At 38.6% G+C, this 20,387-nt stretch overlaps 2 protein-coding genes across 4 annotated transcripts in view; both read left to right on the top strand.

Annotated features, from left to right (window-relative positions):
• The window catches only part of LOC109404556 (cGMP-inhibited 3',5'-cyclic phosphodiesterase 3B), a 916,127-nt gene that overhangs the window by 545,048 nt on the left and 350,692 nt on the right, over positions 1-20,387 (top strand). The gene's annotated exons all lie outside the window — the stretch shown is intronic.
• On the top strand, positions 679-11,446 carry LOC115265043 (ninjurin-A). The gene is made up of 2 exons (XM_062853188.1): positions 679-1,106; positions 1,183-11,446. The coding sequence occupies exons 1-2, from the start codon at positions 1,050-1,052 to the stop codon at positions 1,558-1,560; spliced, it is 435 nt and encodes a 144-aa protein (XP_062709172.1). The 5' UTR covers positions 679-1,049; the 3' UTR covers positions 1,561-11,446.

Genomic DNA, 20,387 nt, shown 5'->3' with positions numbered 1-20,387 from the left:
CTTTCTAGCACATTATCGTGAAAAACATTACTTTCCGGATGTTCCGGATTTCCGGAACCGGTTCTTAAGAATTAGTCAATATTAATGTCTTTAATCAAAGTCCACGTGAATACCTTTCCAACGATTCTTGAACGGTCCTGATTACTTGTTCGGTTGCAAAGTTATAGCTTGCCAAAATTAGGGTCTCTAAAGCGGCATTTTTCAGTTGAAGCAGGTTCCCGGTGGCCACAGTGACCAAATCCGAAACTCTCCGGGGGTTTTGAAAACTAGACATGTGTGGCTTTCATTTGGGCCAAAGAAAATCAAAATCGGCCCAGCCACTGATTTTTGAGAGCCGTTCAAAGTTTGGGGTCAAAAATGACCCCAGGGTCTTATTTGTAACTTTTTTTTAGGGACTAAGGAAGGTTAAATCTAAAGAGCTGGTTACTCAGTGAGTAGCTTGGAGTAATCACGATGACACCACTGCTCTGAACACATTTTTGGTGAATTGTTATTAGCGGACCTAAATCAAAATAATATCAATTTATCGTCGGTAACGAAGGACGTTTTTATGGACAGTTGATTTTGTTCTTTGAATTTATCTTTTGGTAGATTGTGAGCAAAACGTTAACAAATACTTTCGTTTATGCTAAAAAAAACCTTTAAGTCAAAATCTATTTCGCAACATAAATTTTATGAAAGAAAATATATGCATGGAGTTCCCAAATCCCAAAATTGTATCGAAGGCCTCACACCCACCTAAGCTAAATAGCGAAGCAACCAATTTTGCTCTGCATGTATTAGTAACCGTTGCTGATGAAAGAATAAAAAAGGCAAACGCGTCTTCACAAAACTAATGTAGCCGACCAAAGCGAGCAAACATGTATTAGAATCTCCAAAAACATCGCTGCGCTGGTGGGTTAGTGTGAGCTGTGCATCCGTTCAGATCGCTTGTCTTCATCCGCTTCTTGGTGGTTGACTATTTTTAGCACTTCGTTCATAGAGTAGTTCGGTAAACACAAAAAGCTTTGAATCAGGTAAAGTTTGTTTTCTTCCCAAAATCAATCAGGATGGACGTAGAAAATAGTTCAACGGCACCTAAAGTTTCAACGAGCTCATCAAACCAGGTGATTAGAAAAGTAAATAACTACCTTTAAATCGTAAACTCATTCCCAATTCCGACCTTAATCAATCAATCCACAGACTCCAGAAGTGGCGGTCGACCCTGTAACAGGAGAAGTCATCCCAAACATCAACACCTATCAACAGAAGAAAAATCTTGCCTTAGGTATGATGGACCTGGCGCTGGTATCGGCCAACGCCAACCAGCTGCGCTACGTGATCGAATCGTTCGCCCGTCACCCGTACTATTACTTCAGCATAATCTTCATCTCAATCAGCCTGGTCATACAGATTGCGGTCGGCGTTGGGCTCGTTATGAACAGCCGTTACGATGTCAACAACAGGCGGGAAACCTGCAAAGCGAACAGAATCAACAATTTTGTCACGATCGGCATCTTCCTGATAACGTTGATCAACGTGATAATATCGGCGTTCGGTGTGGCACCGCAAGTGGACTGAATTCGGTAGTTTGGGCACTTACTGCATTTTATCTCGTGACTGATTGCGTGATTTTTTAGTTATAGTTAAGCCAATGAAGGCCAAACGTAAGAGACTGGAATTTTAAGTATGGGAAATCAATCCGTTCAGACTGCAGACCATTCCCGAGTTGAAGAAAAAATCAAAACAATATCATCATTTGATATTACTCAGTGAAGTACTCAAGATCATAATAATTAGCTATTGGTTTATTTGACATAAGAGATAAAAGATTAAAAATAAGATCAAAAATTAGTATGGGGAAAAACATAATAATATCCCATTCAGATATTATACGATCAAACTAATATCTGGGGAGATCTGGGCTGTACCAATATCAAAAAATGATCTGACAGATGGACTAGAGTAAAAAAAAGATATATGGTCACGACCAGAATCGAACTTATGAGCAGTGACATTACCACTGCACTACGACTCATATCTGGAAATAGGAGGCAACAAGAGCATCAAGTTCTACGTTTTCCAAGTTGTGTTGCTTTGGTCGCTCCATGTTGTAGATGAGTGTATGAAAGAACTAATTTTGATTTTGAATAGTATTTTTCAGATCCTTCAATTTTCGGATGTTATAGATGAATGTGTGAAGAGCTAATTTTGATCTTAAGCAGTATTTTTCAGATTTTCCAATGATGAATGCTCTATTGCAGAATATTAATACAGTTTCCACTCAAAATTTTCAAACTGAAGCGATATGATGAATTAAGGCTCAATTGGGAATTGCATATTTTCCTAAACTAAAAGAGCACTTTTCTATAGATGATTTCACATTTTATGCCTATGCTATGAATTGTGAACAAAGCTAGTGATCCAAACTTCAAAAACGACATGTGTAGAAACATTTATGGATTATTTTGCGCCTAAAACAGGGCGAATTTCCACCAATAGGACGCAATCAGTGAAGCACTAGATTGTTTTAATGAGCTGAATTTTTGTATGGTGAGAAGGTAACTTCTCCATATCTGCAATAGAATGACGCAAAAAGCGTGACTATCACCATTCCTTGCCTAATTTAATGCTGTTTGAGCAAAACTTTGGGTAACTGTGTCATTGTTTTCTTCATTTCTTGCAACTTAAGCAACAAAGTTTTCCAAAGTTTTGCTCTAACAGCAATAAATTTGGCAAGGAATCATGATAGCTACGTTTTTTTTTGCATAATTTCGTTACAGAAACGGAGAATTTACCTTCTGATTTCTATTGTGAACTGTGCCCAGTAAAACGTTGGAAGCATTCAGAAGATCGTGGCCGTCACGTCACGACCGTCGCCTGTTCGCATACCCGAGGCAAAATTACTACGCAATTTGTTGGTTGAAACCCAAAAAGCTGGTCATCTGCAGCGGTATGTTTCGTTGAATCTAGAATAGAATCAAATGGTCCGTTTTTCGTAATGGCCGTATTGTGTTTAGCGTGCCGATAGAGCTCCCAAATTGTCCGGTGATCCATTTATTGGATTCGTATCACAAAGGCAAGCTTCGATGTCGAGGTCCAGATCATGTTATAATCGGACTCAAATAGAAAGCCTCTGCTGGATTACTCACAGTGAAATAAAATAAACAACTGATGTTAAACTGGGCAAAGCAGTAGAATTTACTGCTAGCTCAGCTCTTTATGAACAATAAGGAATCTATCGCCTTTTTTAGTATCGTAAAGAAAAGCAAATATCGATTTTAGCGTTTTTTGTGCCGATTTCTCTGTATTTTGGTTCAAATGCCGCATCTATAAACCCGTTTATTGAAAATGAAGGCCACTTCTACCTCCTTTTTGTCCCAGTACTCGTTTGAAAAATTCGTGGTGGACATAAGGCGGCATTTTTGAACTCGTTGGTTGGTTCATTAGGATCTGGGGGCGCTCAAAATGTGTTTTTGTATGAAAATTTCAACTTTTTTTTTGTATGGGTCGTAAAGTTAAGCTGTATTCCCAATTCCCCTGAAGCGTTACGTAATTTATTAATTCCCTATCTCCTGAAGCATTACGTAATTTGGGGACGGCGCATAATGAAAGTATACACCAAAGTTAAAAATAGTTTTCATGCGCAATGTTGGGAAATTCCGATATTTATTAGCGGGTGGGTTACCCAAGGCTTTCCGAAGTTCACATTAAGTATTAATCAGAGCATTAATGATAAATCATAAATTTAATCATGATTAATGATTAATGGTTAAGATTCATCAAAAATCATTAATCACAATAAAAAAAATATCTTTTAATCATTAATCATTAATCTTAATCACACTGCTTTCTCAATTTACGGTGAAGATATGACGAAGCCACACCTCTAATTTTCAAGAGCACAAATCTGAAGAACCAAATGACGGATGACACTGAAAAGTTGATCGATTGGTCACCACCAGCGGCTGATCAATCGATCAACTTTTCAGCGCTTTGCGATATTTGGTTCTTCAGATTTGTACTTTTGAAAATTCGAAGTGTGGCTTCGTTCTATATTCACCTTAATCATTAATCAGTAATCATAATCATAAGAAAACAAACTCAATCAATCATTAATCATTCATCATAAAAAATGGTTCATCACATAAAATATATGATCCAATTTGAATTAGTTTAAATGCTGTTCTGAATACTTAAACCTTTTTTATACAGGTTATTTTTATGCACTTTCCATTTATGTACCTTTTTTATGCCCTACAATACTGTGCATAATGTGCATATTTTTTTATTATTATCACCGTGTACTTTAACACAAGCTAAATAATGTGCATATGTAATAATAACAGTAGCTATAGCAACGGCGGCCAGGGGACGTTTATAGGAACGATCAAAGGGAGGTTTCAGGGGGTCAAAAGGGGCTTCAGTGGGGTACCAGGAAATCTTATCAGGTTTAAGGAAATTTCAGGCAGTCGCAGTGGGTTTCTAGGGGGCTTCAGGAGGTTCAAGGTAGCAGGACTCAGGGGTGTTTCAGGGGAATTCCAAGGGGTACCTGGGTGTATCCGGAGGTCTTGGAAGCGTTTAAGAGGGTTCAATGGGTTCCAAGGGATCTCATGGGCGTTTCATGGGATCCAGAGAGCTTCAGGGGGGATTCAGGGAGTCTCAGGGGCATTTTTGGAGGTTTTTGAGGCGTTTCGTGGGATCCAAAGGGGTTTCAGAGAGGTACCTGGTGGTCAGGTCTCGGACATTGGTTTTCGGAGCAGGTTTTAGGGGCTTTTCCGGGAGCATTTCAAGTAAAAAATATGACGAAGCTGCATCTCGAATTTTCAAAAGCACAAATCTGAAGAACCAAAAGTCGGTTTGCGCTGCAAAGTTAGTCGATTGGTTATCCGCTGGTGGTGAGCAATCGATCAGCTTTTCAGCGCAAACGGACATCCGGTTATTCAGATTTGTGCTCTTGCAAATTCAAGGTGTAGCTTCGTCATATCTTCAGGAAGTTTCAGAGGATTTTCGGCGGGTTTCGGAGGCGTAACGAAGGCGTTTTTGGTTTCAGAGGTTGTCAGGAGCGTTACAGGTGGCCAACGGAGTTCTAAGTGGATTTCGGGAGCATTTCAGTTTCAGAGGATTGTTGGTAGATTTTGGAGGTGTAACGGAGGTGTTTTCGATGGTTTCGCTGGGTCATAGGTGCGTTACATGGTGTCCATGGGCTTTTAAGGGGAATTTCGGGGGCATTTCAGGAAGCTTTTAGAGGATTATGGACGGGTTTTAGAGGTCATATATAAGCGTTTTCAGTGCTTTCGGAGGGTCACAAATGAGTTACATTGGGTCCATGGGAATTTTAGGGGAATTTTCAGAGACCTCTTAACGAAAACACTTGAGACGCCCAGAACATGCCTTGAAACGCCAATGAAACCTCCATAATCTCATCGAAATGCCTTTGAAATGTCCGTAACCTATTCGAAATGCCCCTGAAATCCTAAAATGTTCCTGAAAGCCCCTCTGATATGACCCTACCTGAAATGCTTCGAAACACCCCTGAAATGCCCTTGAAATCATCGTAATCAAATTGAAAAACAAAGATAAACCCCTTGGAACGCCCCTGAAACTATCTGAATCGCCTGTGGGATGCCTCTGAAATGCGTTGGAACGCCTCTGAAATTCCCATTATACTATTGAAAATCCCTTAAAATCCTTTTAAAAACTCCAATGAAACCTGACGGAACGCCCTGAATGCTCCTGAAGAAGGAACACCGTTTCGTTGGACTTTCTGGGATCTTCCTGAAAATCCCTTGGCCTCATCTCAAATGCCAGGGAGCAAGACCTGTTTACGCGAACTTAATTCGTTCATTACAGCCCTAATTTGATTGTTTTCCCTCTTATTATGTCCGTTTTAATTTATGAACCCCCAGCCAATGGCATAAAATTTGGTTCCAGTGTAATGTAATTTATGTCCCTTTTTTTTAAATGTCTTCAATACACTCAATTCTGTTTTCAGGCGATGGATGCGTCCGCGCAAAAAGAATTCCCGCAACTTCGAGAAATCGCGCAAAATAAAATACAAAGGATTTTTTTTCGCGATATGCCCTCCGTAAAAGACCAAAATCGCGTAAAAAAATCGCGTTATTTCGAGAAAATCGCGTAGAAAAATCGTGCATAATAGAATCGCGTAAAAACAAAATTCATTGTACAGAGTTATCTTTTTAAGGCTAGTTCCCAGCAGGTTCCCACTTTGTACGTGCTGTACAAAAAGATGGGACATGATATAATGTGATTCCGCTTCAAAATTACTTGAGCGAACCCATGGCAAATAAAATGTAACGTATCGCATGCAATTCAAATGAAGTTGTCACTTTTCCTCGCGGAGGAATAGTAACGCTTGCTCTCATACTAGATCAGTTATTGAAAGTACCCAAGCAACACACAGGGTTACAAAGCAGTGACGGCAGCGTATGTAAGGGTTGCACAGAAGCCACTGTGACTTCTTTCGGGCTGTTCGGGCTCGTTCGGAAGTTAACCATCAATGTTAACTTCTTTTCCCGATCAGCCTAGATAGCTGTGTAGTGTCGGTAGCGGTTGTCTCAATTGGCTTAGAATAACACTACGGAACGGACCGCCTGATCCAGTGGTAAGAGTCCACTAAACAGGTGACCCCTAGTTCATGGTGTTATGCGGCTTTATGCTTACCGTGCCAAGGACTGAATGGTTAGGGGGGTCTAATAAAAACCTAACCACAAACGGAGCCTGTGGAAAATTAGGGCGTCCTCCACAGTATTCCGCTCTTACTGCGCTAACCGGAGCAATGGTCCAGTGGACCTTGCGTTTCTCCGAGATAATCAGTTGCCCTTCTTAAGTCTCAAATTTGAGGCTAAGTAAGGGCGGGATTATTCAAATGTTGTAAATTAGCTTACATTACTACCTATATGGGTTCGCTTAATGCGTTTCAGCCATTGGCGTTTTTCAATTGACACCGATTTGGTTTGTCGTTGATGTTTCCTTTTTGTGCTGTGATTGTGAAGAGTGTAATCCTGTCTAGTTTGGGTAGTGGCTACGACTAGGAAACCTCAGATCAATTTTCAGCGTAAAAAGCGTGCGTAGCCCAAGTGGCTCTACTTCAAAAAGTTCATTTTTGTAGGGTAACTTCTGTATAGGTTACCTTGTGAACCCAGTCTTGCTTCTTTCATTATAAATGAAGTGTCGTGCCTCGAGCATGCTATATATTAGAATAACGTTAACAGTATATTTCAATCTTTCCTTATGGATGCCTTCAAGCAAGCTCTTGTATTCAGCATCGTTTCGCTGATATTTGGCAGTATTGCTACGATGATTACAGCATCTGAAGTAGCTTAAACATTAATTGGGGATGCTTCAGTTTGATGGATTACTTAGGTAGTACAGTTACTTAAGGCAGCCTATTTATTGCACCCATAAACAAATAGAAACGCTCCATAGAAAATCAAAAAGCGCTCCATAAAGAATGAACATATGTTCCATGAAAATGTGCAATGTTACTCATAAATAATTGAAAACGTTCCATACATTATAAAAAATGTACCGGTAAAACATCAAATTTTCTCATTAAAAGTGAAATTTTGCACCAATAAATAATACTGAAATGCTCCATAATAAAATACAAATGCTCCATGGAAAAATGCAAATGCTCCATAAAAAATTAAAAGTGTACCCATAGAAAATTGAATATTGCTCCATAGAAAAATTAAATTGCACAATAAAAAATTGAAATTGCACCATAGAAAAAAGACAAATGCTCCATAAGTATTATCGAACTGCACCATAGAAAATATGAATTGCTCCATGAAAAATTGAAAATCCTCCATAGATAGAATATTCTCATAATTTAATTCGACAGGGCTGAATTGCTTTACATTGCACTGCTTTAGTGGTGCTAATGTTTAAAGTTATGGAGAATTTTCATTTTTTTATGGAGCAAATTGTATTTTATGTGGTGCAGTTTGATAATACTTATGGAGCATTTGTCTTTTTTCTATGGTGCAATTTCAATTTTTTATGGTGCAATTTAATTTTTCTATGGAGCAAGATTCAATTTTCTATGGGTACACTTTTAATTTTTTATGGAGCATTTGTATTTTTCCATGGAGCATTTGTATTTTATTATGGAGCATTTGAGTATTATTTATTGGTGCAAAATTTCACTTTTAATGAGAAAGTTGATGTTTTACCGGTACATTTTTTATAATGTATGGAACGTTTTCAATTATTTATGGGTAACATTGCACATTTTCATGGAACATATGTTCATTCTTTATGGAGCGCTTTTTGATTTTCTATGGAGCATTTGCAATTTGTTATGGTTGCAATAACCTTTTGCCGTTACTTAACATTAAATTGCACCTAACTGAACTCTGCATGAGCAGAATTTGTCATGAGTTGACTGATTGACAAGTGTCAGATGAGGAGTCTCCATTTGACCTTCTTTACACTTTTGAGTGTTCCTTCACAAGCTTTGCGTATTTAGGCTTCCCTGCTCAACATACTGGGTAACCTGTACTAATTGGTTGCGACCACATTTTATGGATAACTCGCTTCCAATGCTACTCCAAGAGAGTTTCATTGTGGTTTTGGTACTTCAACGCCCTCCATTGTGGTATACCATAACTATTGCTTTGCAAGAAGCTTGTCCTCTGCGGTCTGTGCGGACCACAAGAGGTATACCTGAAAGGAACTCTGATCTGTTCAAGTTCAAAATATCTTCGGATAAACCATTCTTTTGTATAGTTAGGGGAGACTGAGGAGACTTAATCCCTGGGGAGACTTGTTCCCCCCATATTTGCTCGGAATCAAAAACATTTTTCTTCTAGCATATTTTTTTCCAAAACTACTCCTGGACAAACGACTATGTTTTGGCTACAAGTGATTTCGATTGTACATTGCATTATTTTTTAACGGCTGATGGTTTGTTTTCAGTTCTTCAGAAATCTTTTGGGCGATTCCGAAAAATCTCAATAACTTTGTGAAAATTAAACCAAATCGTGTCAAAATTTCACAGCACATAGTTTAAATAGAATACTTTCAAACTTATTTATCCAAATAAGGCTGTTGTTAACATATTTTAATTAATTCAGCTTAGTATACACAACAGTGACATGGGGAGACTTGATCCCTCGAGGATTACGCACACATTATACATGTGAAAAATAAAATTCTATTCGGAAGCCTCTATTTACTTGGAATTCTAGTCTATTCAACGATAAAATGTGTCAGATAATTATAACTTTAGTACAAACTAAGAAAAGGGGGATCAAGTCTTCCCATTTTGAAACTACGGCATATCCTTAAAAATTTAAGGAAATCTTATAATTTCAAACACTCCAAATTCAAATACAAGAAAACTTGAAAAGAAAATGAATAGGAAGACTCTGGAATTATTTTCCCTTTAAATAAACCATGTGCTCAAAGGGGGATCAAGTGTCACCCATTTTTGAAAAATACATCATAAGGCATGCCTCCATAAAAACACAGTTTTGAAAACTTTAACAATAATGTAAAGGCCTTCTGTTGTGTATTAACTTGCAATAGAGGTTTACCTGCCATTTTGTACGGAAATCGGATCTAGTTTTGGGTTTTTTCTTAAAGTTTCAGGTAAATTAAGAAAAAGGGATCAAGTCTCCCCAGTATCCCCTACGAATCTCTAGCTTCCGCCCGAGAATTGTAGCTATAGATTCGACTTGGTGGGCACTAAAATGCTCTGCTTACTGCTTCTCCAGGAGCAAATGGGGTTTTGTCCTATTTTTATCCAGAGGGATTTGAGTATTTCAAACATGTTTTTGAACTCTTGTAATTTTCTATTGGGTATTTTCATGGCGTGAAATGACTCCATAATTTTATCCCGAAAGGGTGAGTGCGTTGTATAAAGAAGGAATGAGTTCCAGATTTAGCAGTTTACCTCGTTCTTTCTGAAATGCTTGAAACGCATTGTCGATTATCACATATGTGATGTTCGTCTGGCTAACATGCCTATTCATGTGAACACACATGCCTCCCAATTTGGGATGTCCACAGTGACTCTTTTACATAAAATTGTATACTTTTCCAAGAAAGTACTCGCTCAAACGTAGTTTTTGCTTGGGTGATTTCTTGAATATTGAGGATGCTTTCGATGACGTGCCTTTCAATGTCATATTGAAAGTCACATGACGTCACAAGCTACCTCCAATGAGCTATAGACTCTCTTTACGCTTATGTGTTTTACAATGTCCCTTTCAGGGCACTGAATAAACCCGTTGTGGTATGGGCTATGAGCTCTCGTTGCGCTTATGCGTTCATTCCCTCTTCCAGGGCACCCCTTCCTATTTCATCACCTTTCCCTTTCCTAATTCCCATCCCTTGTCCTATTCTCCCTCAGGTAAATGATGAAATAGGCTTATATGTATGGCGATGGCACAAATGTCCCAAATGGAGGATAACGTGCCTCTGGAGCCGGCCGTCTGATACCTGATACCACTGTGACTTACTGTGCAACCATACGCTGCCGTCACTAATTTATAACCCTGTGTGTTGCTTGGATACTAGCGGAAAATGAGAAATTCTACTTGAATTTCAAATATATTTTAAATAACTTAGATCTAGTTTATCATTAATCTTTTCCAGTTTTTTGTGATTAATTAATCATGACTATTTATCAATGAGCCATTTTAATCATTAATCATTTTCAGTAATCACAGATAAACCCAACTTCAATCATTAATCAATCATTAATCATACTAAAAATCAAATAAATCATTAATCTTTATCGTTAATCACAAAAATTATAATTTTAATCATCAATGATTAATCATGATTAATCTTTTTGTTAATCATGAACGCTCTGGTACTAATTTAGAAATCATATCACGATGCGATATTGAGAATTTAGATATTCTGCAACTCTTTGAACATCTCACCAACATCATATTAAGATATGACATCAAAATTTGATTGTTTTAAGATATGATTATGATATTCACGTCTACCCGGGTTCATACCAAAAACGAGCAATTTTTCACGTAAATGAAGCTCTGACCAATTTACCAATTTAATAAACCAACATACAAATCAAACTTGAAAGTACAAATTCATGGGATCTGGAAATCGATAGAACCAAACCGAATTGAATTTTGACGTTTGGGTGAAAACTTGACTTTTCAATCTATGAATCAATGGGAAAAGTCAAACATGTTGGTGATTTTCTTCGCTTGGATTTATTTTCTGTAGGTGAAATCAATGATACTTTATAATATTTCAGTGACCTGTGAATTAAATATTCCATAATGCATTTTTTAGTTATACGTAGTGCTAGTTAGTTGATCGAATGTTAGTTTCATAATAACTATTAAAAGATATCAAATTGTATTTTTGGTTAACAGTTCGTTGACATACATACACTAGTTTTTTATAAGGTTTTTATGACCTCAGGGCCAATCGAACAACCTTCGAACACAATTAAGTACCTATATAATTTGATAATACCATAAATCCTCATAAAACTATGAATTGTATTGCATATTTTCATAACGTTGTTTTTGTATCTTGGAAACGATTTAAAATATAATCAAATTTACAAATATATAATATAATATAGGAAAATAAGTTCAATATTAAAAATCAAAATTAAATATAATGATAATAAAATGTTTTTAATAAACAAAATAGTAATAATAATATTAATAAGAAAATAACAATAATAAACAAAATAATAATAAGAATAATAATAATAATTATTATTATTATTTGAAAATTTCGAGTTTTGAAAAATTCTTGATTTTTCATCTCTATCTAAAAATGTACCAGCCTGATGACGAAATAAAAGAATGATTAAATATTATTATGAGTAACAACAAACTTACTAAGTATCACCTAGTACATATCACTAAATATATTCTGATCTCTACTATACCGATTTTCTGTGGAATGGCTGTAAAAGAACATTCGAAACTAAAATATTCTAAGTTTTACCACCTGGTCCTGAACTACGGTCTTTTTCATTTTAAATGAAATTTATTTTCATTACGGTTGGAGACTGAAAGCAAAACCCGCGATAACTCGCAAATTGGGGGAAGCCGTCTTCCCCATAGTGAAAAGTTTGCTTAAAAAATCAATTTAGCTCTATTGAAATATTCTTGCAGAAATAATCAAATGCGTAACTTATCACGACCTATGATAATCACGACTTCTTCGGCTCACATTCCATTACATTCCCACTCCAACATTCCCAAATCAACCGCACAAAAAGTGATAAAAAGCGAAGCGATAATCTCATTACGAAAACTTTGGCCCTGCTCTGCGTTACGTCTTTGCACTGTGATTTGAATGGTCGGTCACAGGACAGGACTTTTTGTGCCCGCTGCTTCTGCTGCTGCTGCTGTTGCCGGTTGAATCCAGATTTTCCGCTTCAATGTGATTACAAGCGCTTCCGGTTGACTGGGACTGACTGGCTGCCTGCCGCTTTGGCTTGAATGAGATGAAAAAAGAACGAATAAGAAAGCAATCTGGAATGCTTTTTGCCAGCACGCGAGCGAGCGAGCGCCCTCCCATACCGAGCCTTTAATCTTCGATCAAGCGAAAAATATCAGTCCGACGACGCAAAAGCTTCATCCCTTCAATGCGTCGCGTCGTCGTCGTCGTCGAGGTCCTGAATCGGGTCCTTTCTGGGACGACCGGTAACGGCGGCGGCGGGATAATGAGAACGAGAATCTCCCAAGTTTTGCTTCTTCTTTTCGTTGCCGGGCAGGAAGGATGTTGACGGGGCAAGTAATTTATTTTTCTGATTACGCGAAAGTAAATACGAGTTTCCCTTGCATTTCCGCCCCTGCGAGTGAGTGGTGCGTCCCTTCGGCGACATTTAGCCGAAGGACCAAGCTGAAAAGATATTTGATTGAGTGGTTCAACGGTCAATGAGTTGTTGATTGACCCGTTCCCGGTGAAGAATGATGGACGGAAGGTAAAAAGTCATTCCAATTGACTAATGGCTTGGGATGTAAGCTGAAGCGATTAACACCGAACGTTTTACTCGTAATTAAATGCTTAAGTCCTTTTTTTATTGTAATAAATTGCATTAGCAATCATGTTGCTATTAAACTTAAGGTTGCAATCCAACTTGTTCTGCAGAATAGTTTGAAGGAATCATAGGAGAAATCAATGAATCGCTGAAGGATTTTCTGATGGAATCTCTGAGGGAATCGTCAGAGAAATCCCAAGAAAATCCCTTAACCTTCGTGATGCATCATTTTGGGAAGAGCTCGCTGACGTAGTGTACGGTTTGGATAAAATTGACCCTAATGCACAAGCAGGGATAAGGAATATCGGGAGGAATCCCTCAAATAATCTCGAAGGGAATTGCTGTATGAATCACCGGAAGAAAACTCAAATCCCGGAAAAATCTCGAGGTAAATACCAGGAGGAATTTCAAGAGATTGGGTGAAAACCCAAGAGAATTCTCGAGAACTATCACAAGATGAATCCTTGTAGGAATCTTGGGAGAAATACATGGTGCGAAATATAAGGGGAAATTTCTAAATATTCTCATGCACAACTCACTGCAGGTTTGCAGACCATTGTATCCGTGACATAAATTATTTCATATAATGACACATTCCACGCACTTCTACGCCAAGGGTGTGAAATTTCAAAGTGATTGTTTTGTCCCAAGCTTTCTTATATATGAAAAAGGATAGATTCAACCTTAGGAAAACTATTTGTTTTACTTACAATTTGACTGGTAACGTATTTAAATAGTATTTTATGTAAGAAAAATGAAATTTTTCATTGATAATTTTCAAATATGCCTGCTTGTATGTTAAATTCGAAAATATTTTACCTATTTTTTGTTAATGTAGTATAATAATGTATATTTTATACACCCAAAGAACACCCAAGTAACACAGAAAACATCTTTGAAAATTGATTTTGAAAAAGATGTTACAGTACAGTGCTATAATCGTATCTGAACACATCTTATGTTGAAATCATGTTTTATCTATGTTTGACAAAAACAAGTTTCGAAAATATATTATCAACATTTCCTCAAGTTAGAATGACGTAAATTAAACGTTGATTATACAAGATTTTTGAATCATCGTCTGCTTCAATAAAATATGTTTTTTGAAACATTAGCAACACATAGTTAAAACCTTTGGTTCCAAATATGTAACCAATACGTTATTTTCAAGTATAAAATACGTTAATGTACAAGTTAATAAGTTCACAGTATCTTCTTGAATGTCACTGTCTTGAATATTATATGAAACATCTTTTACATATAGAATACACGAAAATTAAGCAATAATAGCATCCAACACTTATTTTTTTTTTGGCCGGGGCCCGTGGCGCAGTGGTCCACACGTTCGCTTCATAAGCGGATGGTCATGGGTTCGAACCTAGCCCCGGCACTTGAAATTTTTCGTCAGTTGCTCTTCCCCCCGAGAGCAGCTGGCACCTGACCCTCTTCGGAGCATATAGCTCTAACGGACCCAGAATTTGGATTTCAGCGAACCGCAACTCATAACGGACCCCCAATCAGACTGGAAAAGGAACAGCAGCACAGCAGCCATACATCAGTATCATCGTGCTCATCATTCTACCATGGACAGGGTAGAAGAGTGAAAGAAGCACAAAGGCAAACAGTTCAATAAAGTAGAATATAATAGAATACATTTAGGCGCTATACAAAGTGGAAGTGCAGCGTCCAATTGGAATCGCTCACGTAGTACCCTAGTGGACAAAAGAGCTGTAAATTAGGTTAAGTGATTAAGAATAAAAAAATAAACACTTATTTTTTGCCTTGCCATTTGCTTAACAGGTAAACACAGGTAGGTATAGAAATACTCTTTACAATGGTTGGCGACTGTGGAAACCACTTTAGGCGAGAATGGATCCGTAGAAGGAACCAACAATTTTTAACTTCACTTCAATATCAACCCTACTATCACATCACTTTCGATACTTACGTGGCGGCTAAATTGCACTGAAAAGGCCACACTCTTAGAAAAAATCATGTAAATTTAGGTTCTCTTGGATGCACATAAAAGGAGCGGCCCGTTTCACTCAAATTTTTTTCGTCTTTTAGCACGTATTTTATTTAGTCGAGCTAGCAATCACTAGAACCGAATCGACAGGTAAAACGTGAAAGTAAAATACATTGTAAAATGCTGACCTGGATTCGAACACCGGTCTTCTGATTGAGAGGCAACCACTATACCTCTCTGCTGTATCACCGAGTTGGAAAATTGATGATAAATGTGAAACTGTTTCTACGTACCTGGTCAGATAGGTTTGTTGACATTTTGTGCAACCAACTCAAGCTTACATGATGGATGTAAAATTGAGTTAAATTTGCCATTCAGTCATAGAATGTTTACGTACGTTGATGGTTTACGTCACGTGTAAATTCCTAATTTTTAAGAGTGCAAGTTCAACACAATAATTGCCCCCGCTAAATGTTTGAAATCTATTCGTTGTAATTGGCACTGTTAACTGCACACTGAGTTTGTTATTGTTATACTCATGTTCAAAATAGGTATCAAAAAACAAAAATCCCATCCCTGTATGCGCTATTGACAAATGGATGTTTAAAATACGTTGCAACGATGTTTTTTCAATGTATTTTTAAGGTACACACTTCGAAAAAATCTTGTAATTTTGTGTCATATAAGTCCGACATATAAAAGCAACACATTTGACGCAAAATTGTGTGCGATCTTATTTTTACAGGAAACGGAAAATGTTTGACTCATGTAATTTTACCGCAACAGCTCAGCGCGTCGGCTGCTTGTATACATGATTGAGAACTGTGCTATTTATAGCACCGAATATTGGAACAAAAAAAATACAAAAAGTTCCATTCGGGAATCGAACTTCGATCCTAAGAGTGTCAGTTTTCGATCTTGCTCTCTCGGCTGTCTCACCACGTTGAAGAGATGGCAGTCGAAGATGAACAACTTCTACCATAAACGAACTTGCCAGTTCGGCTGTCGCGTCGTCACTGCTGGCGTGTATGTATGTACTGAGACAGCCGTCATCGCAGCCAAGCAGACAAAGCCGCCTTCTGATTGACTGAGCGTGGCTGTTTTCGTTTACCACTGCATCGGCTGATGGCAACGGATTGTCATTTCCAGGTTTGTGGCTCAACTCGGTGTTAAATTTATGAGCGGTTTTCATGCTGTTTCACCTTCGTAATAAACAAATTTCCAATCGACTGCAGTCTTCATCTGATTTTGTAAGGTGCTGTTTGACAGTTCAACATCAGTAATCATTATGTTTCTGTAACATATCGCGTAAATTTACAGCATAGAGAACTAAACTATCAGTTCTGTGATTTAAAATTATGGCTGGAAGAACTCAAACAATATAAACTTAATACGTACGTCACAAAAAGTGTAAAAATGTGGCACATTTATGTTTATGTCAAAGCTTATTCAGGCAGTTCGATTAATTGTGTCACTATTAAAATTGAGATTTTTTTAGTGTGCATGTGGGTTTTATTCGCGCTAAATACAGGATGCCACCAGAAACTGGCCCACCGCTTGCTGCCGTCGATGAGATTCCTGGTGCTATCAGCACGATAGCCGTGTGTCACTGCCCAGTTGTTGAGGTGACGTCCACCCTCCTTGACTAATTCAAGGAAAATGACGAAAGAAAATTGAGGGCACAGCTTTTGTACCCCTAGATAAGCAGTTTAAGCTCCTCCCATTTGGCTGGCTTTCCAGTTTATTTCGTTTGCATGCCCCGCCCCGCATGCTCCAGATGCTTGGAACGGTTAATCAACAGAGAAATGAGAAAAGTTTCATTTAACGAATAATGTAACCAAAGTTTTGGAAGATTAAGATCATTTTAACTGGAAAAATGCTATAATTAAACAATGTTTTACGAAAAATGGTCCGGATAGGATTATGTGTTGCTAAATTCCGAATTGAACCATTAGGCCGTTCGCAATGCTGTTTTATTTCGTATGGCGAGTTTTAAAATAAAACTGGAACTAAAACAGCACGTCCACAATGCTGAGTTGCAGTTTTATTTTTCGAGCACTTATTTGAAACTCATTTACAACTGCTCGACAGGTTTGTTTCAAATTGTGGTTGATTTAAAACTGGAATTCAACTTTGTTTTGCGTTGCGTTGCGTTGCGTGGTAACGGAGTAATTCGTAGATTGCATACTGAAAGTTGTCATGTTACTTTAATACTCCTATTCTAATTGCTTATGGAATGCTATTTGGGAAGGAACAGCTATCCAACCAGAGGTTGAAGTAAAAAAGACATGAGAACTTCCATTGCCGGCCACGCCCATCTTCTCCGTTACGAGGATAGGAAAGGATGTGATGATATGACACCTACTTTACAAGAGGTCAGCGACTCACCGACACTCCCATAGGTGTCAAGGAGTTGGATATTTGGAATGGGGTGATTTGGGAATCACTATAAGCGAGTGATGCGACAAGATTCAGATTGTGTAAGTGTATTTGAGTAAATCATATAGATGTGTTTGAGTGAAAGAAAGTGATTTAGTATATTTAAACACCAACGTTGGGAGTGACATAGCTAAGAAATTTTGTCACTCCATGGACCTTTTTGATTCCGGGATGGGGCACAGGCATTTACACTGTGTCCTGGCCAACAAGCCTAGGTTTAACCGCCATTGATCGGTCTCTGAAACGATAAGAAACACGTTATGTGGATGGGAAAGGATAGTAAGGAAGGGATAACTATTCATCGAGGTGCCAGCGACTCACCGACGCCCTCGAAAATAGAAAGGAAATGGGATTTTGGTACAGGAATAATCAGGAATTCAGTATGATTAGGTTATGCGTTAATTTGTAGCTTAATATGTTAAAAACGGTCGCTTTAATTGATTGATAATTATATAAAAGACCTCCCCAGAAAGTATGGACGCAGTAAGAAAATACTGGTATTTCAAAATTATTGGTGACTAGTTCTTTTTGAAGGCTACATCCTGTTCGTCAGTCTAACTTCTCTGCATTTGTATAGGGGTTTATGCGATCCCGACAGTTTGTTTCAAAATACATGAACTTACAGGGGAACATCGTCGAAAAAATGTGAACAAACGATGTACAGTGCTTGAGAGGTCACTTAGGAAATGAGCAAAATATGGATGGAATAAGTGAGAAAACCGTGCAAGTAGCTAGCAGCAATCACGTTGGAGATAACACGTTTGATCATAAGCAAAAATTGATAAAAAATATAAAGGTCCTGCTGACTCTCGTTTGAATAAACATATAATGATGGCAACTGATCACAAGAAAAAACCTTATAACTTAAAAAGAGCGGGATATGAAAAAAAAAAAAAAAATTCTAGATTCTTAGGGTCTGTTTCAATTGAAAAACCAAAACCAATCTTCACTTAGAATGGTACAGATATGAACACAAAACTAAACAAATAATTAGAACCCTCTCACCGGATTTATGCTGCATGCTTGACTCTGCCAATAAATCTGCTCCGCTCACATCACTCGCGTATTTCATTAAAAAAGTCCATCCAGAACACTTCACACTATTCACTGGAAATTCTTTTCCGAAAAAAAATATGACAGGCGCAAGAAAATACGGAGGCGAAAATTTTTGCGTCCGTACTCGGCCGCCGCACACTACGATCCTTAAAACTGGAATTCAACTTTGTTTTATTTTCAAACTTGCCATTCTTGCGTTGTGTGAGTGTGCTGTGACGATGTTTTTATTGATTTCAACTGGCAGGCAGCTCCGTCAACAATATGAAAAGTGAAATGCCGAGAATGAATTGCATTATTTCTTTGGCAATTTTGTGCGGGAAGTGATACCCCGTTGGAACCGGTCGTCAGCAGCAGATATCAGAGCACATATTTATCATAGCAGGTGGCTTCAGGTGAGTTCCCTTAGAGGGAGAAATCGCACCCGCTTTGTGGTTGCAACTTTTTAATCTTTAAACGTTCGCTAGATAACGCTGCACTTGGTCCACTCACCGTGATCTCTGCGCTTTACCGCTTCCCACGGATGGGTCTGCAGGAGCCGGAGCTTCCCCCGGCAAATGACGATACGGAGGACGACGACCGATCAATCCGGATCGATGCGGGCATATGAATCACCATCACACGCCACCCAGCACACCATCGCCCGGGCTTTCGGTTGGAAAATGGGCCAAAATTGCAGTTGAGCGATTACGGAAATCAGAAAGGGGCGGTTACGGATGCCGCCTACTAGGTCGTTTACATCAGTGTGACGGCAGGAGAAATCGTCGAAAGGAGGAGTGAAATGTACGTTTTTACCCACGTTTGGGCTAATTAAATTACGCAAACGTTAGAGATTGTGCTTTCTTTCCTCCTTGCATGAATTCATCAGGGCTAGTAGGTTCACCATGTTCTCACAAGTTGCAAAGTGACGCATTAGATAGATAAATGAGACACCTTTGCATATTCTTTTAAATACAAACGTTATTCATTATGCATTCCTTCGGCAGTTTCATTCGTTATAAAATAATTGTTTTGAGATTTCCTTCGGTAACCCCTCCAGGAGTTCCTCATAGAGAGACGAACCAGCCAAGGGCTGAAAGTCTCTCAAATAATTTGATTGATTGATTGATTTGTCTTTATTAGAGAGACTTTCAGCCCTTGGCTGGTTCGTCTTCTCTCAAATAAAGATAAATCAATCAATCAATCAGTTCCTCATGAAGTTCTGCAGGAGGTCTTAGAAAATTTCTCAAAGAGTTCTCTAGGACTCGCTCTAGGATTTCCTGCAGAAGTTCCCGCAATTTTCAGCAAAATTATTAAACAGATCCTTCTGGATTTCTCCAGAAGCACCTCATGGATTCTTCTAGGATCCTCCGTGATATCCTGCGAGTTCGTTGGTAATTCCACCAGGTGTTTCTCGGGAATTCCTTCAGGAGTTCCTCAGGAGTTTCTCTAGAAATTCCTCTGAAATTCCTGCGAGGAGTTCCTCCAGAAGTCCCTCGGGAATTCCTCCAGGAGTTCCTCGGGACTTCCTTCAGGAGTTCCTCGGGCATTCCTCCAGGAGCTCCTCGGGAATTCCTCCAGGAGTTCCTCGGGAATTCCTCCAGGAGTTCCTTGGGAATTCCTTAGGGAGTTCCTCGGGAATTCCTAAAGGATTTCCTCGGGAATTCCTTAGGAAGTTCCTCGGGAGTTCCTCCAGGAGTTCTTCGGGAACTCCTACAGAAGTTCCTCAGGAATTCCTCAAGGAGTTCCTCGCGAATTCTTCCAGGAGTTCGTCGGAAATTCCTCCAGGAGTTCCTCGGGAAATCCTCCAGGATTTCCTCAGAAATTCCTTAGGGAGTTTCTTGGGAATTCCTAGGTATTTCCTCGGGAATTTCTTTGGGAGTTTCTCGGGAATTCCTCCAGGAGTTCTACGGCAATTCCTCAGTGAGCTCCTCGGGAGTTCCTTAGGAATTCCTTCAA

Source organism: Aedes albopictus, chromosome 2 (genome assembly GCF_035046485.1).
Source record: "Aedes albopictus strain Foshan chromosome 2, AalbF5, whole genome shotgun sequence".
Classification (NCBI taxonomy): Eukaryota; Metazoa; Arthropoda; class Insecta; order Diptera; family Culicidae; genus Aedes; species Aedes albopictus.
Note: the sequence above shows the minus strand (reverse complement) of the source record. Positions and strands in the feature narration are given on the sequence as shown.